The sequence below is a fragment of the Macrotis lagotis genome, chromosome X (assembly GCF_037893015.1).
Source record: "Macrotis lagotis isolate mMagLag1 chromosome X, bilby.v1.9.chrom.fasta, whole genome shotgun sequence".
NCBI classification, from domain to species: Eukaryota; Metazoa; Chordata; class Mammalia; order Peramelemorphia; family Peramelidae; genus Macrotis; species Macrotis lagotis.
This window is the reverse complement of record NC_133666.1, coordinates 637,161,375-637,186,765: the sequence shown is the minus strand read 5'-3', so window position 1 is coordinate 637,186,765 and position 25,391 is coordinate 637,161,375. Positions and strand designations below refer to the sequence as shown.

The following is a 25,391-nucleotide window of genomic DNA, read 5'->3' as shown; positions in this document are numbered from 1 at the left end:
CTCAAAACTTTGAGGATCTATCAGAATTTATAGTGTGACAAAATGGATAGAGAGTGAGTCACGAAGACAGGAAGCCATAGGAGGGATAATGGTGAGTACCATTCATATAGCACTTTATGTTTATAAAGTGCTTCTGTGATAGCATGAGCGAATCAGAAGCACCATTAACCTAGAAAGTGTATTCTGCAAGAGTTGGGCAAAAGAGATCCAGAGTATAATGGATTATGACTAAACAATGGCCACTCGTCTCCTTACTTCCCCAGGTGCCATTACACAGAGCTAGCTGCCTGCCTCTGGCAGGGTCACTTGCCCTGTTCTGTAGTTTGTTTCTGTTCTGTTGTTTCTCTACTGGTTCGGTACTTACCTTCCTCACTGCTCCGGTTGCTCTCCCCAGCCCATGATCCACTTTCTACTTCTCCCATTATCGATGACTCCTCTCCACTCCCAGCCTCACTGAGAACCTGATCCCCTGCATCTAAAGCAGAACTTGGCCCAACCTCCTGGGGATCAGAAACATCTAGGACTTGAAGGCCATGCCTTTGTACGTGAAGGGCAGTATCTCTGGTTGGCTCTCTTTCTTCCAGGAGGCCAGGCAGTAAGGGAACCTGGGTCTGGGAAGCCTCCCACAAAGCCCCTTTCTGGCCCTCTCCAGAGGTGTCATCTCCTTCTGGTTCTGGGGTGGCAGGGGTGGTCCAGTCATTTCTGGCCAGGGTTGAGGCTCTTGGTGTCCAGGGCAAAAAGGCTACCTCTTCCAAGGGGCTGCCTTCCTGGGAGAAGGCCGGGCTGGCTGGATCCATGGTAGTAGAGGACAGCTCAATGAATTGCCCGGCTTCAGAAGCTGGTTGTGGTGAGGAGGCTGCTAGCTTAGACTTCTCTTGAGATTTCGACTTACTGGTCCTGACCCATTCTTCAGGGTTAAGCCTGGGCTGCAAGCTCTGACTTTCTAGGACTAGAAGAGGAGAAGGAATGGGTGTATAGAAATCCAATTTCTCCATTCCTTTAGACTCCTCCCAAGTCTCAAGTTGGACAGTTGGGTCCTGATGTAACAACAGGTCAGATCCTGCACTTGAGGTTGGGATGTCTTTTCCATTTGGTGAGGTGGTCCCTAGCCCCAGGGTTTCAAGGGGTTCAACATAGTCAGTTGGGATAACCTCTTGGCCTTGCTCAGGTTTCTTGCTGTTCCACTCTGTAGTCAGGGACCAGGAATCATCTTCTAGATCTCTTTTATTCTGGGGAGTGGGGCCAAGGAATGTGGATGGTGCAGGAATGTGGATGGTGATCTCAGTCTCATTTATCTCTGGTTTAATCTCAGTCCTCTCTGGGATATCTGTCCCTTCAACTGGCCAGTCAGTATAGGTGGAAAATGGGCTGTGGGCTATTTCTGGGGAAGCTGTTGTTCCACCATAGGGAGACAGCCCCTTGTCATCTCTGACACTGACAGGGAGATAAGTGTCCAGGGTTGGTGTGGGCAGAGATATTGAGGGTGGTTTGGGGGCCCGGAGCATGGCCAGGACAGGCAGATCCCTACCACCATGGACCTCTCCTGAAGAGTCTTCAGGGTCTCCTGGCTCCATGCCCAAGTGGGGATCTTTGCTGGGGCCTGAGGTTCTCTCTTCAGGGTCCCGGGTGCTATCCTGACTCCCAGGATAGGCATCTTCTTTTTTCTTGGGGGCTGGAGATGGTACAGAATTGGGACTTAGTGGGCTTCCCTCACTCTGGATTCCTGAAGAGCCTATAATAAAAATACCATTTAGCAGATTAGAGGCAGAGATGCTCAATTGGTCAAAGCTTGGGGTTGTCTGTCAAGGGGCCCCTACCACAAGGAGCTATTTTCTTCTTGGTCACTCCTTTCTTAAGCTTTCTCAGCCATATCCCTGGGAGCCCCCTTTCTTTTCAATTCAACTAAGATCTAGGGACAAGGTGATCTCATAATTCATTCAACAGGGTCTAGTGGAAGAAATCCTGATACTTATTCTTTATGTAACTTTGGATAAATCTTTTTCTCCCTTTGAGCCTCAGGTTCCTCATTTGCAATATGGAAATAGTACTTGCACTACCTAAGTCAGGTTCGGGGCTTTTTTTGTTTGTTTAAAGAATGTTTTTTGCAAACCTGAAAGGTATTCTTAACTTAGATAGATTTCAGGGAACCTGTGAACTTGGATGGGAAAAAATTACATCTTCCTTTTCTCTATTTTTTTTGTTTCTTTTGTAATCCTATGTATTGTAATTTAAGCCTTTAAAAGCAGCTACAGAAAAGGTTAAGAACTCCCTGCTATAGCAACGAGAGTTATTTATATTATTTTTAATAATAGGATTAAACAGTTTCCTTTCCAGAACCATGGCCTTCGGTCTCTATGGCTCCTCAAGCCAAGGGAAATGCTTCCACCTCAGAAACTGGGATATGAGAAGTCAAGGCTGCTTTGGGTATTAGAAGACCTAGAGAGCATCAACCAATCCCAGCCTCTGCAGGTTGCCATGGAAGCAGTATGCTGTGGTTGAAGGAGCGGGGTGAGGAGTGTGGATGAGCTGCCCTGGGGTCTCACCATTAACTGTGAGGAGGGGAAGAGAAGGGGAGTGCTGAATCCAAATTCTAAAGTAAGTTCTTAAGGTGGAAGACATTTCTTGGCTTCCCTTTTCTCAGGGCTTAGCTGTGGGAATGGGGCTTCATTTTCTGCCATAAGCAACTTAGCTTCTGGCCCCCCACCACTTTCCCCACCTCCAACCCAAGATCAAAGAAGCATTTCCCTTCTCATGCCCATTGCCATGGAAGGAAGGTCTCATTGTCGAGATATGGGGTCTACCCTTCCCTGACATTCCCTAGATTCTCAGCTCTCCAGGAACCTGGACCTAAATCCTTCCATGGCTTCCTCTTCTCCCAAGCCCCTCCCAACTTCACCCAAATGGTAAGAGGGAAGACCAAATTCTTCTCTGAAAAATTATGGGCAGTGTTGATAGAAAAATTGAAGCCTGTGGAGACACAGATGCTTTTGAAGATGGGAAAGCTCATTGATTATGAGGACCCTAGCTTTAGAGTAGAAGATGCTGCAGATCACCAAGTTCACCCCGCCCCCACTTAACAGATGAAGAAAATTATGAGGGTCAGAGAGTGTCCAACATCATACAGTGGTAAGTGGCAGAGTTGAGCTCTAAGCCCTAGCCTCCAATTCTAAAACCATAGATTCCCAACTCTAAAACCAGTGCTCTTTTCATTGCACCAGATTGCTTTGGAGCATAGGATGTCAGAGCTGAGAGGGAATTTGGAGATTATATATCCCAATCCTTTCATTTATGGATGGGGAAATGAAGATTCAGAGAGAATGGAATGCTCAGAATTCTGACTGATAGTAAGTAGAAGAATTGGGGTATCCTGACAGATGGTCTAAGCCTCAAGGCTTCCTGACTCAGGAGTACTTCACTGGGTCCTAAGGAAAAGTGGTTGGGAGAGCCATTGAAACAATGAGTGGGGGAATGAGAAGAGAGGCTGGAAGCTCGGACTACGGTTCAGATGGGAAGTGACTGGCTGAGGAGAGGACAAGTGGATTAGGTGAGCCTATATCCCTGCAGGTGCCTGCTCCCTTGAGTATCCTCTTGATGGCTTCCCCTATAAAACTTAATGACTTGCTACAATCTGCACTTCTAGTTTTAATGAACTACTTCCACAAAACATTTATTTTTAGTTCGAAAAATAAAGCATCAACTGGTCCTGGGCTGCTGCTCCTTCCCTGGGAAGTCAAATCCTCTGACACTGGATGGCAGGCTGGGAGATATATCTTCTCCATCAATCTGGATGACATTGGCATGGTAAGGGTACCACCCTACCAACCACTGCCCACCGGCAAGTGCCCTCTTCATAAATATGCTCAGAAAAGTGACTTCTCTGTCTCCACTTACCTTAATCTGGGCACAGAAAGGCTTGATAGAATACAAAATATCAGAACTGGAAGAGATCTTAGAGACAAATGGGAAACTTGCCCAAGGTCATGCTAGAAGTTAGTAATAGAACCAGGAGAGAATCAAGGTTTTCCAGCCCTCAGACCTAGCTGGATGGAGACACCAATGCTAGCTTAGAGGATAGCTATTTTCTATCTAAACCTTTCTTTCTTCCTTCCATGGCTTTTCAATAGCCAAAATGACTATAGACCACTGATTTCCTCCCTCTGGGTCTCAGTCTCCTCTGCAGGCTGAAAAGTTTGGACTGGATGATCTCCAGTCTTGATATTTTTTAGACTATGTTCTAAGATTCCTCCTAGCTCTAACACTATTCTCAGAGACTCTAGAAAGAGGCCTTCACTTCATATGGGGTTGTGTTTCTCCTGGGCTTCATTCTAACCTATAGAAAATACTGGGGAACATCAAGCTGCTGGGGAACATCAAGAGAGGGTTGGGACCCTTACAAGGGGCCCTCACTAGCATTCTGAGTACTCAGGGGCTTTTGGGAAGTTCACTCTACCAGGCCATGGATAAGGAAGGTCTTCTGCTGAGATCCACCTTAAGGGTCGTGGCAGAGTAGGATGCTCTAAAGAAAGTGGGGTGTTGGCCTACAGATTAGAAACCTTGGAGGAGGAAGAGGAAAGAGGAAGGGCTGTCTGGGTCCCTGTAGAGCTGAAGACCTGTCATTTAGAAGAGGAATTAGATTTTTTTCTGCTTCCCCAGCAGACAGAACAATTAGTAGAATTTACAAAAAGGTAAACTTAGGCTTGCTTCCTAACAATTAGAGCTTTCCCTGAGGGAATGGGACAACTTGGGAAATAGCAGATTTCCTCTCCTGGGTGTCTATAGGCAATGGCTGGATGACCCTTTGTTGGGGAAGCTAGAGAAGAAACTTTTTTGAGGAATGAAGAGTTTGGATTAAATGTGTTCTGAATTCCCTGGTGAGTCCCCCTTTAGACCTAGGGTTCTCCAAGGAGCTACATAGAGGAGTTTCTCAGGATGGTGTTGACCTCAAGGGGTTCTGGAGAATTTCCAGCTTCAGAGTCCCCTCCAAAGGCTCTGGTTGGGGTGAGATACTCACTAGATTGGGGTCTGTCCACCTCATTGGACAGAGTGCTCTGGGGACCCAGCGTGGGCCCAGTGGCTGTCATTAGGGTCAACTCCACATGGTTTCCAATCTCCTTGGTGCTTGAAGGAGTGGGGCTTGCATCTGTCCTGATGCCCCACCCCATCATGGAGGTTGCTTGCTCCAGCTGCTGCTGGAAATACCGTCCATTCAGACCCCTCCTCCTGGCTGTGGTGCCCACTGGAGTCATCCCAGTGCTGCTCCCTGGTTGGGCATCTGATTCCATGCCCATTTCAGTGACAGATGCCACAGTCCCCTTGGTTTTAAGGTCATCTGTGAGTCTTGGATTTGGGGTGGCATCTTCTGTCTCTCCCATGGATGAGTTTTGAATTTCTGTGCCCTCTGGGAAGACCGTCTCTATTTGGAAACCTTCGGGCATGTGTGCTCTGTCTACCATATTCAGCTGTGGATCCTCTTTTCTGGTCAGCTCTGGCCCCTGGGGCCTGGTTCTGACCAAGGGAGGTGTACCAAGGAATGGAACTGGGGTCCCCCCTGCCTTTCCAGACCCAGCTTCATTGGGAAGCAGGGAGGAGGGGTCCTGGAACTGTTCATCAGGGACCCCACTGAACACCAGAGTTTCCTGGGAGTCCAGGGGCAAGACATTCTCTTGGCCTGTGATGGGCAGATCCTCTGCAGACAGAGCCTCTAGGTTTTCCCCAGCAGCAGCAGGGTTATCTCGGTACCTGGGTGGAGATGTGGGATGATGGGCTGTAAGAGAATCAAGAACACCAAGACTTCAGCAGCAATAACTGTTAGCATTTACATACCACTTTATAATTATGATTTCATATCATCCTCATAACAACTCTTTAAAGTAGGTTATATTATTATTTTCATTTTACAGATGCAGAAACTGAGGCAGATAGAGGTGAAGTGACTTGCTCAGGGTCACCCAGCTAGAAAATGCCTAAGCACTTTTAGATTTAACTCGTCTTTTTGATTCCAAGAATAGTGTTCTAACCACTTTGTCACTTTGGGTCGCACTAGCTACTGTGAAGAAAGCATTGACAGATGCAGCTCTGATTTTTCTTAGCTGTGGACAAGACCAGAAACTCCTTAATGGCAGAAAGTGAAAAGAAAGGAATGGTGAAAATGATATCACTGAAGGAGAATTGACAGATTTGAGGAAGGATTGGATTTGGGACATGATGTAAAGGAAGTAGTCTCAGGGAAAACTAGCATTTGCAACCAGGGGGACTGGGACAATTTTGGGGTCTTTTTCAGAAACCAGGAATGCAAAACTGAAAGCTTGGACTGGATTGGGAGTGGGAGAGGAGAAGATAGGAGAGACAGGCTGGGACAGGACAGTATTTCCTTTTTCATCCCAAATAATCCTCCCCTAACAATTCAGTCGGGAACAGAACCTGTGGATCCCCCAAGGCAGCCAGAGATGGGGATAAATATATCCTGTCCCAATATGTTCTGTTCCAGCCAAAAATAGGGAATGTGAGCTGTGCAGACGGAACTTGCTGGCGGCTGAGAGGTGAAAGTAGGGGGAGGGAGAAGAAGGGGAGCAGCAAGGAGACTGGGGCCTGGATTCCATGAAAGGGAATGTTAGAGAAGGTCAGTGAGAAGAACTCTAAAATGTACAAGGTCAGAGCTGGAAAGGGCCTTAGAACAGAAAATGTCAGATCTGGGAGGGTCCTTAGAACTCAGGATATCAGAGCTGGGAAAGGTCTTAGAACTCAGAAGGTCAGAGGTGGGAGAGTCCTTAGAACACTGAAAGTCAGAGTGGAGAGGACCCTTAGAACACAGAATGACAAAGCTGAGAGGGTCCTTAGAACAGAAAATGTGAGAAACAGGATGTCAGAGCTGGGAGGAACCGTCAGAGCTTCAAGGGTTTTAAAGCTAAACTTAGACTGTCAGGGCTGGGAAGAACCTGAGAGATCATTTGGTCCCCATCCTCTCCTCTCTCCCTAGGGCCTGTGGTCTCATCATATCCCACACTCCTTAAATGGGGATTCTTTGCTCTGGCTCTCTTTCAGTAGCAACTGGGAGACAAGCACAGGGGATGGAAGAGGAAGAGGGTCTCTCAGTAGGAATAAGGTCTTATGTCAGGGGTCAGGACAATAAGATTATAGAGCTTAATCACACTTTAATCAAACCTGGTAGTATAGGCTTGGGGGGAAGGGAAAAGAGTGATTAGTCCCCAAAAGCCAACCGTACCTTCTAGGCACACTGACCCTGAAGGGTGATCACCTTTCCCTGGTCGTCTCTGACCCTTACTACCTGTGTGATCTTGGCAAGTCATTTAACCTCCATGGGTCTCAGTTTCCATAATGATAAAATGGGGGGAATTGTACTAGAAGGCCTCCATTCAGTCAGTAAATTTTTGTTAGATGCTTTCTCTGTACCAGGCAGTATATTAAGCCCTGGGGATATAAAAGAAGGCAAAACAAGTCCCTGCTCTCAAGATGCTCCCATTCTAATTGGGAAGACAGCATATAACTTTTTGCATGCAAGATCTATGTAGGTTAAATTGGAGGTTCAATTTCCCTTCCAACTCTAACTTATGAATCTAGGATCCTCCCAACTATTCTTTTGTTTCAGGAAATTGCAGACATGTCTTCCATAGTATAGAGATTGGGGCACCTCTAGTTAGCCATGTGACTCTGTCACTTAACCACCATCTGCCTCAGTTTCCTTATCTGTGAAATAAGGATAATATTGCCTCACAGTGTTGCTGTAGGAACTGAATAAGATAGCACATATAAAATACTTTGCAAACTTCTATATATCTATCCATCCATCATTCATCTATCTATATCTATCTATCTATCTATCTATCTATCTACCCAATTACCTACTTAACTATCTATGTATCTAATTTTACATAAATGTTATTACTATGGAGGCTTGGACTAGTAATCAGGATATGAAGATTCTTTGTCCTGGTTTATCACTCCCTTGCTGTGTGACTTTGTGCAAATCACTTCTCTCTGGTCCTCAGTTTCCTCCTCTGTAAAATCAGTTCTGACATTCTATAGTCTAAGGTCTAATTTCTCCACCTGAGATTCTGTGACTCTGGCATAACAGACTTCCCAGAAGTGACTGGGACAAAGAATCTGGGAAGCTTAGAAACTTGTGCATTTCCAAGTTTTCGCTGATTCTTGCTTATTCTTTGTTCCAATCAGAGCTGGAAAAATGTGGGTCAAGTAGGAAGTGAAGAACTACAACCTTTTCCTCTTACCCTGAGGTGGACAAGACCTAATCTTGCACATCTCAAACTGGATAGTGAGTAGTTATCTTAAACTCAATATATCTATAACTGAACTTATTATCTTTCCCTCCAAAACCCTCCTTTCTTCCTGACCTCTTTATTTCTACTGAAGATATCATCATTTACCCCCAGGTTCTCCACCTAGGTGTTATCCCCAATTGCTCACTATCTCTCACTTCCCTTATCTGATCTCTTGCTAAAATCTGTAGATTTTACCTCTAGAAGATCTCTCATATGACCCCATTCTCTCCTCTGACACTGCACCCTAGTGTAGGCTCTCATCATCTCACCTCTGAACTACTACAATAGCCTGCTGGTGGGTTTTACCTGCCTCAAGTCTCTCCTCATTGCAGTACAACCTCAAAAAAGCTGCTAATTTATCTTCCAGGACTAATCATATTACTCCCCTACTCAATAAATCCGGTAGTTCTCTATTACCTTCAAGATAAAATATTACACAGAAGGTGCATTATAAATGTTTGCCGAGTGACTGAGTAGTTATCTCTGAAGCCTCAGTAGGCCAACTTGGATACAAAGCTGATGGATGCTAGGGTATGGAGTTCCTAGAGTGGAGATACAGTACTCTTCAATCAAGTCCTAAATTACGATCAACATCACATATTTCAGAGCTAACTGATAGGGTTGAGGCTCAGTTTTGAGCTAGGGTCCAGACTTAAATTAGGGGATCAGATTGAAAATCATTAGCCCACCTAGAAAAGAAAAGAAATTCATAACTCTTGGCCAAATATAATAGACTATAACCCCAATAATTTATCAACTTGTAGGAAGTGAGATCAGATATTTGGAAATTGCCTCTCCAGGAGAAATAGGTGAGAGGAAAGGGGAAATAAAACCAAAACTCTGCCCTGGGGTTAGAGTAATCCCTACTTCCATATCTCCCTTTCTAATCCCTCTTCCAGTGTCCTTAGAGTAGATTTGATTTCATTTTTGTCTTTAGAGCCCAAGCATTTAGCATGTTTGTTGAAGGAATGCCTACCACGATAACAGTAGGCATCAAACTTGACTGAAGGCTCAGGAAAACCAGTGCGGTTGGAGAAATTGTAGAGGGTCCGGACCCCAGGAGCTTCACCACCACAGCGTCGCCTGGGTGTCTGAATGGGATAACGAACACTACCATCTGCCAGCCAACCTGGGTCACATTGGTCTAGGCCCTCCTGCCAGGCCAAGTAGAGGTGACCCACAGTGGCCAGAACAGCTCCTTGGCTCTGGCACTGAGCCCGGGCTCCCCACAAGGTGAGTCGGCTGGGTGGTGACACATAGAAGACTTCTCCTACCAGGAGGAACAGAAGGATGAAGGTCATTCTGGGTCTCAGACATCCCAAACTGAACAAGATGGAGGGGATAGTATGGGAAGTGGTGGAGAGGGAAGTTTTCAGTTTAAAGGACCCCAGCTGGGGTGGGCATGTGAGTTAGAATAATACATGTGTGTTTGTTACTTAAGCTTCCTCGGTTGCAAGGGTTGGAAAAGACATGGGGTGGCAGACATGGCATGAGTTCAGGGTGGGCAATAGAAAGTCCTGGACTGGAATTGACAGGCCTTTTACTTGCCTCTCAGTTCTCGGGCAAAACAATACACATCATAGAGCTCGTGAGGATCTCGTCGACCATAGCTACGGACGCCTGGTAGGCTGTTCCGGTCTCCATAACAACCAGGCCTAGATAATGTAATGGGATACCTAAGAGAAGACCAATTCTAGTTAGCAAGTTAATGGGTATATCGTGTTCCATCCCCCTGGGATATTGGAATAAGAGAGACAGACATGAGTTCTCAGGGATTAAAGGTTAGTTGTACCCTTTGGAGCTCAGATCACCTTCTCACCTTCCTGAAGTAGGTGGACAGAGATAAAGGGATGACCATTGAAAGAGCAAACAAATGAACCTTGAGGCCCCTTTCTTCTCTTGGATCTCTAGGATCCAACATCCATTTCCCTAAAGTCAACAGGTCTCCCTTACCACCACCTTCAAGCAGTACCCACAGCTTTGAGGGGCTGGCACAATTTGCTGCTATCCTGATGTTGGTGGCTCCAACCCATCCCATTTTCCAAGGCCCACTCACCGGACGCTGCGGTCAGACAGCCAGCCAGCATCACAGTTGTCATAGCCATCCTCAAAGGCAGCCTGCAGATGGCGGGGGGCTGCAATGACAGCAGAGTTGCGGCGGCAAGCTTCTCGAGCTGCCTGGAAGTTCAAGGTATAGCGACCCAAGGAAGCCCGATAGTGGAAAACAACACCTGGGAGAATGCAGGAATGGATGGAAGAGGGACATTATGGGCAGGGGACTCAGGGAAGTGGAGAGGGATATTAAGAACACTTCAAACCTTCAGTCCCATAGGGAGACTCCCATAGTATCTCCCATAATATCTCCCACTAAGAGGTCATAGTGATAATGTATATAATATACTTTTCAAATCTTAAAACTCTATCTCTATGGTAGTTGCTATGTTATTGTCATCATCATTCTCACCATCAGGGCAAACCTCTCTACTTGGGACTGTCTTCACTTCCAAGAAGCCTTCCCTGATTAACCTTTCCCAAGCTAGGATTACTCCTGTCAGACTGATATGTATATCCAAGTTGCTTATCTGTAGTTTTTGTATCCCTTCTTCCACACTGTAAAACTGTGAATTCACATAAAGTCTAATCTTCAGCTTTCTCCATACTTCCCAAATTCCTCTGAGCCTGTCCTTTCCAACCTTTTTCAAGTCTCTTCATCTCTAGAACAATAGCTCTCAAAGCTATGATATATAATCCTAGAGGCAGCTGAGACTAGTTCTGGAAGTCATCTGCATTGTGAGTTAGATTGTTCAAAATATATTAATCCTATGTATTCCATAATTTCATATTTGTTCCATTCATTTACATAAATTCTGATTCTATTTCATGTTTAGGGTTTATGAAAATCACAAGAGTTGGGAAGATGCTGGTTCAAGTTCTTCCCCAGACACAGATTCATTGGGAGACTTTGGGAAAGTCACCTCATTTCTCAGGGGTCCAAACAATTCTCTAAAATGTTCATTTGCAAAGGAGTTACCTCTATCTATGTTAGAGAGAAGCCCTCAAAGGGGAACTCCCTGTGCTAATAAAATCACTAATAAAATAACAATAATAATTCTACAATTATTGACTCTACCTCCCTCCTAGTCCCTTCTCTTGCCAGCAATTTATTATCTCTGTGAAGGTGATAAACATCTGTATAATACTCTCATCTCCTATTTCTTGCCTCCCCTTCCTCTTTTTATTTTCCCTCTTCCTGCTTTGTAGTAAAGGGAGATGGGGAATAAAATGGGGAGACACTTTGACTGCAGGTCCCCTTCCTGTCTTACTGAGCACCTGAGGGAGAAGGGAAGGAGAGAAGAATAAATAATTCACTGGGTTTTGCTTTTCATAATCCACAAGAGTCTCACTTTTCAGAGCTTCCTCTAGCTTTCGGCCAAAGACCAGTAAGGCTACCCAGCCCCCCAGACAAGTACTGACCAGTCACTTCCAGGGGTAGCAGGTCCTGTTCATCCTCAATGCCAGTCACTACCTCACAGCGGTAGAGGCCAGCATCACTGGACCGCAGGGGCCCCAGCACCAGGGTGGCATTGGAACGGTCCTTCGAGTAACCAGGCAGTGACACCCGACCCTGCCAGCCACGTGCCACCTTTACCACATTGTCCTTAGCTACCAGGACTGGTACTTCCACCCTCTGACCTGAGGCAGCCCGAACCTTGGTCCACTTGACCCGAGCTGGGTCGTGCAGAGGGCCAGGCTCCCGTGGGTGTTGGAGCACAAAGAGGCATGGTAGAGCCACCAGCTCTGCTAGCCCTGCCCGCACAGTACCATGGGTCACCTTCTGAATTCGGATCACTTCTTCACTATCCTGGGTTCCTGAGCCAGAGGAAACAAGAGTGATTTTAGTCTTGCTAAAATAGAATCCAGAGGTCATGTACTTCAGTCCAACCACCACTTTCCCTCTAGCCTTACATAACTGGTCCCCTTCCTCATTTGATGTAAAAAGAATCACAGATGGATTCTTAGAACACAAAAAGCCAGAAGTGGAAGCCTCTGTGCAATCATTTATAGACAAAGAAACCAAGTCCTTGAATGGTCCAAATGATCCAAAGCAGAATATTGGAGCTGGGGTTGGAACCCATGTATCATGAGGGAGGCAGCTAGGTGAAACAGTGGGTAGCACTCTGGATAGAACACTCAGGAAGACCAGAGTACAAAGCTGACCTCATTTACTTAGTAGCTGTGAGACCCTGGGCAAGTCACTTAACCTCTGTTTACCCTGACCCACAGGAGAGGGAAATGGCTAAACATTGAAGTATCTTTGCCAAGAAAACCCCATGGATAGTGTTGGTGTGATATTATCCATGAAGTCATAAAGAATCAGACATGACAACAATCATGAGGAAGGGTATTCTTTTTACTCTTTTCCTATCCTTTAATTTAATAAATATTTACCACTACACCCTGATTAGGTAGAATAGCAAATTCTCTGAAGTGGTCAAATTATTCAAATTAGCATTGCATATTTCTATTGAGCTGGAACCAATAACCATATTTTACATAATTATAATTCTGAATAATGCATATTCAAATATATGCTATCACTTCAGAGAATCCATTATTCACTCTAATCAGGGCCTAGCTGTTTTTGAATACCTACTGTGTGCAAGTCAGTATGCTGGGTGCTTATTATTTATATAGTTTATATTATTTATATATTTTATATTATTTAATATATTTTTTATAGTTTGTTTTATATCTTTATAACATGACCAGCAGTGGGTAGATGATGCAGAGGATAAAGCACTGATCTTGGAGTTGTGAAGACCTGAATTCAAATGTGACCTCAGAAATGAACTAGCTGTGTAAGTCTGGGCAAATCATTTAACCTCTCTGTCTGCCTCATTTTCCTCATCTGTGGAATAGGGAGAATAATAATACCTATCTCCTTAGTGTTGGTGTGAGGATCAAATGAAATAATATTTGAAAAGCACTTAGTAGAGTGTCCAGAATATAATAGGTGCTTAATAAATTTTTGTTTTCTTCCTTGCTTATTTCGGGCCTTTACAAATATAATCTTAAGAAAGGGGATGGGGGCGGCTAGGTGGCGCAGTGGATAAAGCACGGACCCTGGAGTCAGGAGTACCTGGGTTCAAATCCGGTCTCAGACACTTAATAATTACCTAGCTGTGTGGCCTTGGGCAAGCCACTTAACCCCATTTGCCTTGCAAAAAACAGAAAAAGAAAAGAAAAGAAAGGGGATCTCTGAGGACTCTCTCTGAGCCTTTCTTCACTGGTTTTATCTGTGTGACTGACCAAGGGGTGGAGGACACTTAGAAAGATGAGGAACCCTGGTTCTTATGGACCTGAGGATGGGTAGGCTCTTTACTCATATAAAACACAGTTCTTCCATGCCTGAAGTAGTTATCACTAATTTTACTACTTCTACTTTTCAGACCAGAAATGGAGGTTTAGAGAGGCAAGTGACTTGTCCAAGATCAGATAATTAGTGAGTAGGATTTTTCTTGATTCCAAATCTAGCACTATTTACTGAAAAACAACATAGCCCAATAGAGTGTGTCAGTAAACCAGTATTTAAATAGTGCTTCAAATTATACTAAGAGCTTCACAAATGCAATCCCATTGGATTCTTCTCATAATCCTGGGAGACAGTGGCTCTTATTGATCCCATTTTACAGATAACAAAATTGAGGCAGAAATTAATTGATTTGCCCAGGGTCACAAAGCTAGGCCATTATCTGTGGACAGATATGAACTTCTTAACTCTAATATTAACATTCTATTCATTGCATGAACTGCCTCACAAGCTTTGCCACTACTAGAGCTGGGGCTAGGAACATCCATCTCCTGGATGAAGTCACACAATGACTATGGATGATTCATATAATCTCTCTGGGTTTCAGTTGTCTCATCTTTAAAATGAAGGGGGATGGATTAGATAAGCTCTGAGGACCCTTCCGGCTTTAAACCCATCATGGTCCATCACACACATATGTAGCTAGTAATTGTAGGGCCCAGGGTAAGTAGCATGAAGGTGCTCTTGAATCAACTGTTAAAGACCAAGTCATTTAAATGGGAGGAAAGCCATCACTCTGTGGTGAAGAACTAGAGAACCTCAGATATAGGGGCGGAAACCCCAAGGTGTTATTTCTGAGTCTTTTGCTGGGGCAGGGATGAGGGAGAAGCAGAGAAAATAACTGGTGAATGGGGAGAGAATAGTACAGGACTGAGCTTGTGACACACTCACTTGGGATGAAGGGGATGGGGAAAAGATAGTCCCATAAAGGTAACCTCCTATTGTCAACTATTCTAGATAACTAGGGGCTAAGTTAGTGATTTCTACCCACACAAGTTCTTTGAGTGCCATTTTAGTGTCCTTGGAACAAGCTCCAATAGTCTCATCCTTACTGGGGTTCACCTCACTTTTATAGAGTGTTACTCCCAAAGAGCTTATTTCCAAAATGTTTTCACATTTAATTATCTGATTTTTAAATCAAAGAATGTCAGATCTGGAAGGGATCTCAAACAAATATTTTCATCTTACAAATGAGCAAATTGAGGGGAGACAGACATTACTTGGTCAAGGTCAGTGGCAGTCAGGAGCAGAATCTGAGCTTCCTAGGTCATTGGAGCATCTCTTCCTCTCCTCTCAGAGCTCAGATAAGTCAAAAAGTTGTTGGGAGCAGACTGGGCCTTATCCCCAAGGATACTAGGGTTGAGGGGGCTATTAAAGTGAAGAACACTAGGTTGGGTGGGGGGACTCTATCTCATGATCAAAGAGTTCCCTGGTAAAATATAATGAAGTGATATAGTGGATAGTGTTATTCCTAGAGTCAGGAAGATTAGGGATCAAATTTTATCTGTTTGAATACATCTCTCATCCCTAGTGTTTTTCATATATATAAGGAAAAGATTGAATTTAATGATCTCTAAGGTATCTAACTCTAAAATGGTTTCACAGGTTCATTGAAATATCATTGAGGACAGGCTGACTCTCTTTCTGAGCCTTTCTTTACTTACTTATCTCTTCAAAATTGGCCTGGGAGCCAATCCTGCCTTAATCCTCTGTTCCTTGGGTTCATGAGACTGGTCTAGGAATGTCTAGGGCTTCTCCTTTTCACAAAGAAGTTATCATCTTAGGTTCCACTCCCTTTTGCAGACTATCTCATAACAGAGTTGTACTCGGGGATGAGAGCCAGTTCTTGGCTTCTGTAAAGTGGAGTGAAATTCATTTCCAGCTCAGAAGAAACTCCAGATGAGTTGTCTCCATGGCAGTAATGTCCTGCTCTGAATAGAAAGGTTATCCTAGATCAGTCCAAGATAAGGGGCAGGAAGTGATGCTCAGGAGGTGATGCTTCAAACTCCAGAAGTGATGTTCAGATCAATGCCAGAGACAGAGAAGAGAAGATGATGAGGATAAGTGAGTGGAATCAGGGGTTGACAAACAGGCAATGCCTCTCCAAACTCTTGGCAGAGTAGGTTGGAAGTCACATTTGTCTTCTCACTGGCTTACGCAGTAATGAGCAGCCAGACAGTTGCCACTGGCAGAAGAATCTGCCAAGGAACATGGCCATCAACACTGGGTGGAGAGGAGCCATATGAAGGTTCCAAGTCAAGACTATCCTGACTCTATAACCTCATGAGAAGTAAGAATGGAAACAGCTATCTTTTGGATGACAGGTCCCTGGGGCCCATGGATGAGACTACATGGTGGAGGAGAGATCACAGGATTATAGCTTTAAAGCAGAAAGGGTTCTACGAAATCATCTCATTTTACAGATGATCAAACTAAGACCCTTAGAGGTTAAGTGACTTGTTAGCCGGCTAGGTCACACAGTGGGTAGAGTGCTGGGTCTAAAATACTTAGTTCAAATCTGTTTTCAAATACATACTAGTGGTATGCCTACACAAGTCACTTTATTACTGTTTGTCTCAGTTTCCTCATCTGTAAAATGAGAAAAATAATTCTGGCATCGACCTCCCAAAATTGTTGTGAGGATAAAATGAGATATTTGTAAAGCATTTAGCATAGTGTCTGACATTTAATAAATGCTGTATAAATGTAAGCTAATATCATCATCATCATCATCATCATCAAGTAGTAAAATCCTCTGAATCTAAACACAGTGTTTTATCATTGACCTAGCAATCAGATTAACCTGGTTTTGAGTCTGATCCCTTTCCTTCTCTGGGACTTTATTTTCATATCTATGAAAGGAAAGGACAAGATTAGAAAATCTCTTAATTTCTTTCTAGTTTGACATATTTTGAAGTATTCTGAGCTACTCTTCTCAAAAGTACACTGTGATCTATTACTCTTGTGTCTTTCTCCACACTATTTCTCATCCTCCATCACCTTTAGGTGTTTAATTACTATCTATCCTTTAAAACTAAATTCAAATGCCACTTCCTCCACAAAGCCTTCCCTGATGTCTCTGGTCAGTAATGACCTTATCACTTAGATCTTAAGTATTTTGAATCTCTCTCTGGCTAATTTATCATTTAATATATGTTATTCTTTTAAAAATTATCATTTGCATTATAGTTATTTGTGTGGGTTTCACCATCTCATTTGACTATAAGCTCCATGAAGACAGGGACCAGCACTTAGCCATACTATATATCTCTACCAGCATTCAAAGGTCTCTGTGTTGGAGATACACTAAATAAGTTGTGAATTAATAAGACCATCCTTTGCTAGCTACCCTTTTCTTATGCATATCCTATCCTGGTGGTAACCAATGACAGCAGGCTTGCTGCACCCTGAAAGGCTTATTGTGTCTTCCCCACCCCCATTCCTATCCCTTTTCTCTCCTCCAAGTCCTAAGAGGCTTTCACTGGAAGGGTCTATCAGGTGCATGACAGTGTTAATGAGGACATGTGCAAGTTTGCATAGATTTGCATAAGTATATTCTCTGGCAGCTTCAGAGGCCTCATAGGGTCATTTCCTTCCCTCCCTGAAGCTGGGCAGATCTGAGCATTTCTGTCTTCCACCCTTCCAGGAGAGGGAGGGTAAGATTCTGATTAGAAGGGAAAACAGGCAGGAGAGTAGAGAATATTGAGGGACAGTTTTCCATATTTCCTTTTAAATTAGGGGCATTATTATATGAACTAGTCCTTGTCCCCTAAGTTGATCTGTATAAAACTTGAATGGGGCTAGAATCAAGCTGAGTTTTAACCATTTCTATCATCAAAAAAACCCTACCTTTGTATGAACAGACTACAACAACACAGCACATACAACACAGCACATGAAACTTTCAAAGTAAATTCAGTTTGGGATATGGTCATTTTGGAGTAATTATTTGTCAGTATATGCCTATATATTTTTCCTGTTAGGGACTCAGCCTATATTTTATTATTGTCAATATCATATTTCTAGCATTTTAATTCTTTCTTTGTAAATCAATATCTATGTCTAAACTCTATGATGAAGCAAAGAGATGGAATGGTGGTAGCTACAGGCAGTATTTACAGGCAGTATTTAGATATGGGAGTTTAGTTTCTAGAATGAAATGCTTGAGGATAGGCCTGGAAAGTTACTGGGAAGGTGATTCCCACCATAGATTAGTTAAAGTTTAGACTGCTGTGGCACAAGGGGGAACCTTTGTGGGCTGGAACAGGGAAATCAAGTCAAAAAGCATTTATTAAGCACCTAATTATATGTGATAAGGACAATGCTAAGCACTGGAACAAAAAAAGGGGGAAAAACTAGTCCCTTTTCTCAAGGAGATCACAGATTAATGAGACAAACAACAGTCAAACACCTATTTGCAAATGAGGCATATAAATAGGATCAAATAGGGCTGGGGCAAAATCTGAAATCATATCATGGAATTGAGGAGGATGATGATATTTGTCCTTCTTCTTGAAGAGAACCATGACATCAGGGAGATGATGCCAGCAAGTACGTGAATTGGATCTGAGTGAGGGGATGCTGTGCTAAGTCACTAGTCTCACTTTCTCCTCCAGTCATCTGGGTCCAGTGATCAGATATGAATCAGGAAGACTGGAGATAGCCCTGGATGTGAGGCAGTCGGAGTTAAGTGATTAGCCCAAGGTCACACAGCTAGTGAGTATCAAGTGTCTGAGGCGAGATTCAAACTTTAGTCTTCTTGACTCCAAGGCCAGTGTTCTATCCACTGTGACACCTAGCTGCGCCTATTGGGGAGTGTACATAGACAGCAACAGAAGTCTTTAACTCAGGCAGCCAAAAGACTCAAACTCCTCTATAGTGGAGTTGGGGATTCAGACAAGATCTAGTTCTCCAAAAACCCCTGGACCTTCTGCAGCCCAGAGCTGGATCCCTGTCTTGGGATCCAAGGAAGAAAAGAATGCCACAGAAAAGGAGAGAGCAGACTGAGAGTATCAGAGCATGGGCAGAGATTCCCCACCCCTTCCTGCCCTTGATTCTTCCCAGTTACCCCAGGTACCACTTACCCTGCCCCCAGGCCCAGAACAATAACAGCTGGAGCAACAGGCCACGGGCAGCCCAGAAATATGGGCTCCCCATCCTGAACCTGTAAAAAAAAGGGGGTAGGAGAGAGGAAGGAAGATGAGCTTTCTCTCAATCTCAGTTCCTGGTTAATAACCTTTCAGCAATAAGTTGGCTTTGAGGTAGCTGTATTCAAGTCTTCTAGCAAAATGAGGCCAGAAGGGCTATTGAAAAGGCCAAGTGGATTCACAGCTCTAGGGATTTAGTGTCCTTTTTATAACATCCCAAAGTGACCTTCCTCTCCCTAAGTAGCTCCAGAGCAGTTGGACAACCTTTGTCCTATTCCTCTCTATAGAGGGGCTTCATATTACAATGCATCCAGGCCCATCTCCTCCCCTTTCTCAATACAATACTATACAAAAATGATTCCTGCATCCCTAGAAGTCCCACCTCCAAACTGAACACCAAACATGTGTGATTCCCAAAGGTTTAGACCACTTTCTCCACATAGAGGAACCACTGAGTATATATATCAATGTTTTTCCAACCAGGGCAAAGTACTACCCTCTTATCCCCACACAAGAACCTTCTGTCCCAGACTATACACAATGATTCCCAAGGTTCAAGGATATGTCCATCTATTTTGTAAGAAGAAAATGGTAATTCCCTCTATCTCACCTACCCTCATCATCTCAATAAGCTGTATGCCAAGGATACTGATTCTGGAAGGTACTGCCAAGGTCAGTGCAGTGTATGTACATCTTCAAAATAATGAGTGGACGATCCATCCCCAGGGCAATAAGAAGCACCATTCTCACTCTCCCACAACCATTATCTGCCTCACAATGTCTCTCTTTTCATTTCTAATCTGGTCAAATACCTTGTCTATGCTTCTAGGTCTCTTTCTTTCTGGTTCATTCTCTCTCTCTCTCTCTCTCTCTCTCTCTTTCTCTCTCCAGGTCTTATCTTTCTTGGCCTCTCTATCTCAGTCTTCTGTATCTTTTATAATCTCATTACCTTTTCTTTCTTATTCCTTTTTTCTTCTTCCTTGTGTTTCTCTGGGCCTAATCTTTTTAGCTTCCTGAATTTGCAGTACCATCTTCCACTCCAACTTCTTGATGGCACAACCTAGATTCTCTGGAATTGAGGAGATGTCAACCATTGCTGACTTAAACCAGAAATCCTACATGAAATTATCATCTCACCCCAGATCCCACTTGCCCAGAATAATAGACAGACAGGACCTATGATCTGCCCTGAAGCTAAAGCTCACCCTAGAGTTTTTGCTAATCCTTTTGAGATGGTGAATCAGATCAGTTCTAAAAATGAATGTGTCCCTATTGTTCTATTAGAAACCAGGAGGGATGGGATTTCAGGGAAGCCTGGAGGGATTTGCATGAACTGATGCTGAGTGAGATGAGCAAAACTAGAAAAACACTGTACACCCTAACAGCAACATGGGAGTGATGATCAACCTAGAAGGACTCACTCATTCCATCAGTGCAACAATTGGGAGCAATTTTGGGCTGTCTGCAAAGGAGAGTGCCATCTGTATCCAGATAAGGAGCTGTGGAGTTTGAACAAAGTTCAAGGACTATTCCCTTTAATTTAGAAAAAACAGATATCTTATTGTCTGATCTTGTTACTTCTTAGACTTCTTGTCTCTTCTTTAAGGATATGATTTCTCTCTCATCACACCCAATTTGGATCAAGGTACAACATGGAAACAAAGTAAAGACTGACAGATTGCTTTCCGTGGTGGGGAGTGAGGGAGGGAAGTAAGATCGGGGGGAAAATTGTAAAACTCATATAATATCTTTAATAAAAATAAATTTTAAAAAATGAATGTGTCCTCCTCTGACTCCTTTGAAGAGATGAGGGAGGGAAGAGGTCCATAGGTGTAAGACTGTTGAATATATTTTCAGCTTTTTTTAATGTATTGATAGGTTTTGCTGATTTTTTCTCTTTTTTGATTTTTTCTTTTAAAAATTATTTGCTATGTAGAATGGATTGCTAGAAGGAAGAGGGATTCAGGAAAAAATTTTAGGCAATATAAAAAAAACAAAAGAAGTTCACAAAAATGAGTGGTTGTCCTCTATATAGATACTCTTTATATATATGTATGTATATATATAAACAAATATATATACAAAAAATGATTCCTGTATATATATATATATATATATATATATATATATATATATATACATATACAGTTATTCTCTAGTTAAATACTAGAAACTTCATTGAAGAGGTGGCTCTGAGGAAAGTCATTACATCTTTCTTACAGTCTGAAGGTCATTTCTCTATCCTCCCTTGACCACTTCTTTGACTCTTGAAGACTTCCCACGTACAGGGTCCCAGTTTTGGAGGCAAGGGCCTCTGATTATTTTGTCTGATTTTTTTTGTGATCTTATTTGGGGTTTTGTCAAAGATACAGGGGTGGTTTTTACCATTTTAAAACTCCAGTTCATTTTACTGATGAGGCAAACAAGATTAAGTGACTTGCACAGGGGTCAAACACTCAGGTCTTCCTGATTCCAAGCCTGGTGCTCTATCTACTGTGCTACCTAGCTGATCTGAAAATTCTCCCTACCAGCCCCCCAAAAGGCTATAGCTTGTCCCAGATAATCCACACAGGAAATGTATGTATCAGTTCCAGCCTCTATCCTAGCCCTAGCTGGCTGCAGAACTCAATGCTTCTGCTTCATCTGAGCTCTACAGAAAATGAGAGCCAACAAAGACACTGGTTGGGAAGGGGGAGACTGGCTTGGTGAAGGCTAAGCAAGGACTATAGAGATGTAAAAAGCACATTAAGGAAATCAATTCTGCTCCAGACTCAGAAATGCCTAATCCCAGAAAGGTATTAGAAAAGATTTTAGAGGGGTGGTTAGGTGGTGTAGTGGATAAAGCACCAGCCCTGGAGTTAGGAGTACCTGGGTTCAAATCCCATCTCAAACGCTTAATAATTATCTAGCTGTGTGGCCTTGGGCAAACCACTTAACCCTGTTTGCCTTGCAAAAAAAAAACCCTAAAAAAAACAAAGAAAAGATTTTAGAGTAGAAAAAATTATAGGGGTGGGATCAGGAGGCCTGGGTTCTTGTTCATTCTCTCCCACTAACTCCCTATGTGATCTTGGGTCAGTGCCTCAATGTACTCCTAGATCTCAATTGCTTCATCTCTAAAATGAAGTGGTTACATTAAGAGATTTTGAATTTAGAATCAAAGCACTTAAAAACATCTGGTAATTGGATTTCAATATAATTGTTTCCTTTGTAATTCTATGTATTTTATTTTATGCATTAAAACATGTTATCCTGAGAATAGGTCTATAGATTTCACCAGACCAACTGCCAATGGGTTGTATGACACTAAAGAGTTTGAAAATCCCTATTCAAATTTTGGTCTCCAAGGTCCCTTCAAGGACAGATGTTCCATGTTCCAAAGGTCCTTTCCAGTTCTAGAATTTCAGAGCTGGAAGAAACCTTGAACTCAGTTCAATTCATATTGGAACCCTTTATACACAATGATCAGTCTTAGCTGTAGACCTCCAGTGATGAGGAACAGATTGCCTCCTGAGGCAACACATTCCATTTTTTGGATATCTCTAATTATTAGTAAGATTACATAGAGCCCCAAATCTGCCTCTTTTTACTTATCCCCATTGTTCTTAGTTCTACCCTCTAGGAACAAGCAAAATGAATCTAATTTCTCTTCCACAAAGCAAGCTTTCAAATACTTGAAGACATTTACCACCTCCACGCTAAGTCTCTTATTCAGGCTAAAAATTCACAGTTCCTTCAACCAATCCTCATCTAAGCAACATCTCTTACCATCTTATTATCCTAATCATCCTCCTCTGGAGGCATACCTATTTGTCAGGGGACCTTTAAAAGAAGAGCCAAGTTCAAATCCTGTCTCAGATATTTATTATTTGTGAGATATTGGGCTCTCTAAGCCTCAGTTTCCTCATCTATAAAATTGGGGATAATAAAAGCACCTGATTTGCAGAGTTGTTATAAACAATCACATGATGTAACATGCAAGTACTTTGCTACTCTTAAAGTTTCATATAAATGTTAACTATTGTTGTTGTTAGTATTGAATAGAAATCTCCAGGTATGGTTTGATCAAGGCTATCACTCCCTCTCTTTGGACCTTGCCCACTCCATCTCCTCTCCATATACACCAAGTTCCTGGAGGACTGGACAGTGTAGTGGAAAGAGCTCAGTTTGGTGTCAGAGGGTCTGCATCTCAGACACAGGTCTGCTCTTCTCCAGCACTGCAACCTTGGCCAAATTATTTCCTTCATTGGGTCTTAGTTTCATCCTAACACTCAAATTACCTGCCTCATTGGATTATTTTAAGGAAAGCATTTGTAAAGCTGAAACAGTCAGAGAGAAGCTTTATCATTGTTACCCATCTTTATATCTGTTCCAGTGGTGGGCATAGCAAGCTCTATGGAGCAAGGGCTTAGCAAATATCTGTTGATGAACAAATGAATTGTTACATGATTCCATCTTTCTAAGGTTCTATTCCATGAATCCAAAATTCTAGGGTTCTATTCCAGGGTTCTATAAATGACAAAGGAAGAAATGTTTCATAGGATATAGAGAATTTCCCCTGAATCATAACACCAGGCAACATCAGGATGTTGTAATTCTCCCCTTTCTAGCCATATCCTGATCCCCAGGAAACTTGCTTTCTGGCATCTATTTAATTAACATGGAACTAGCCACCCTGGACAGCTGCTTCTGTTGTCTAAACTATCTGCCTCAGCTAGGGAATCACTCTGGATCACATCCTGCCCTCAAATACCCAAGGTGCCATGGTAGTTCAATAAGAAGGGGGAAAAAGTATTAGACTGAGAGTCATTAGATCTGGATTTTTGTCTCTGCTTTGCCATTGAATCTTGGACAAATCATGCCTCCATTTATTCATGTCTCTAGGAAGGGAATAGGGTTAGATTAGATAACCTCTCAGAATTTAGCTCTGACAATCTATGTTCTCACAGAACTAGCTTTTTACATTCTTGTTTCTAAGAACTCTTTCAATTTAAATTCTCATAAAAGTACAAGGATGTGTCAACTTTGGGGCACATGAAGTAGTTAGATCAGAGGGTCATATACATGTAATTGGGGAGTTGAAGCCTTTCTAACCCACCCCTCCCCCACCCACTTGGGAACTCCTGGATTCTCTCTTCTGAGACCTCCCTCTATTTTCAACTTGCAGAATTTTACCTGGATATAGGAGTACATTATAATTATCCTCCTCCCATCCTTTACCTCCTAGAGAGAGGCCTTGAGATTGCCCTGGGTATAGGAGGAGGGAGGATGCTCTGAATATGAGGTAGGAGGGGTAGAAATGAGTGAGAATGAATTAACCCCAAAAAAAAGTCAAAACAGGAAAAAAGTCAGGATTGACCCAGACTCAAATGTAGATAGGGTACTGGACTTAGAATCAGAAAAGTTTAGGTTCAAATCCTACCCAAATATTTGAGACCAAACAAGTAACTTCACTTTTTGTGACTTGTATTTTCATCTATAAAATGAAGTTTTTGGATTCAATAAGCTCCAAGGTCCCTTCTAGGTCAAAATCTATGATTTAAGTTATAGTTTGAGGCAAGGAAATGAATGGTTTGCCACTAAGAAAGAAATCTCCAGGACTCAGCAGACCATTCAGCAATGGGGAAAAATATTCTTCAGGTCTTGTAGCTATGGCTCTAGCATCATTTCATTGCGTGGCTACAGGATAAAGAAGGTAGCTAGAATCCTGCCTAAACAGAATGGTCCTGTCCATGGTGCTGAAGGAGCCCTTAATGCTAAGAAGTCTTCCTTGCCTTCCCTTCGAATGAAGGGAACCAGACCTCAGTATACAAGTCTTTGAAAATAGGGATAAGGAATATGAACTGTAGAAGGCATAGTAGAATTTGCTATTTCAGAGTTGTACTTTAATAGAACTGAATATAATCTCAGCTTTCTCTTCTAAAAAATCACTAGGGTGAACTAGATGATATCAAAAGTCTCTCCCACCTCTGAATTCCCATGTTCTAAGATCTTTTCCAACTCTGACATTCTATGCTCTAAGGTCCCTGCTCTGACATTTTATGTTCTAAGATTTTAGGACATATTTAGTGACTTTTGCTGGATTGTTGAGTTAGGAGAGAGATCAATGAGGACTTACAGTGGCTGTCTATTGCTCCTAGCTGTGATTCCTAACCTGTGATCAGGGGAGATTTTGCAAGAGCTCCCTGAATCCAAATCCAGATCTATAAATATGTAAATCTATCTTCTATTAACTGAAGCATTGTTATTTTTTCAAAAGTATATAGATGCATTTCAAAAACAAAATATAAATTCATTTAAGAGCATTACTGAAATCCAAGCAACTTTGATTCACTTTGTATTTTCTTAATCAACAAATACTAAAATTGAATCTGCTATTGTGTTAGAATCATGCAAAAAAAGAAAAGATAAAGAAAAATACTGACATTAAAAAATGACCCTCATACTCAAAAGGGTTTTTTTTTAGGTTTTTGTAAGGCAAATGGGGTTAAGTGGCTTGCCCAAGGCCACACAGCTAGGTAATTATTAAGTGTCTGAGACCAGATTTGAACCCAGGTACTCCTGACTTCAGGGCTGGTG

General features: G+C 42.7%; 1 protein-coding gene across 1 annotated transcript in view; it reads right to left on the bottom strand.

Annotated features, from left to right (window-relative positions):
- NCAN (neurocan) overlaps positions 1–18,825 on the bottom strand; it is a 52,171-nt gene extending 33,346 nt beyond the window's left edge. The window contains exons 1-7 of the mRNA XM_074200028.1: positions 18,753–18,825; positions 11,772–12,167; positions 10,354–10,528; positions 9,846–9,973; positions 9,274–9,567; positions 5,012–5,764; positions 365–1,732 (exon numbers count right to left, since the gene is read on the bottom strand). Of these exons, the coding sequence (XP_074056129.1) occupies positions 365–1,732; positions 5,012–5,764; positions 9,274–9,567; positions 9,846–9,973; positions 10,354–10,528; positions 11,772–12,167; positions 18,753–18,825 (3,187 nt within the window). The remainder of the gene's footprint in view (positions 1–364; positions 1,733–5,011; positions 5,765–9,273; positions 9,568–9,845; positions 9,974–10,353; positions 10,529–11,771; positions 12,168–18,752) is intronic.
- Between the last annotated feature and the right edge of the window lie 6,566 nt (positions 18,826–25,391).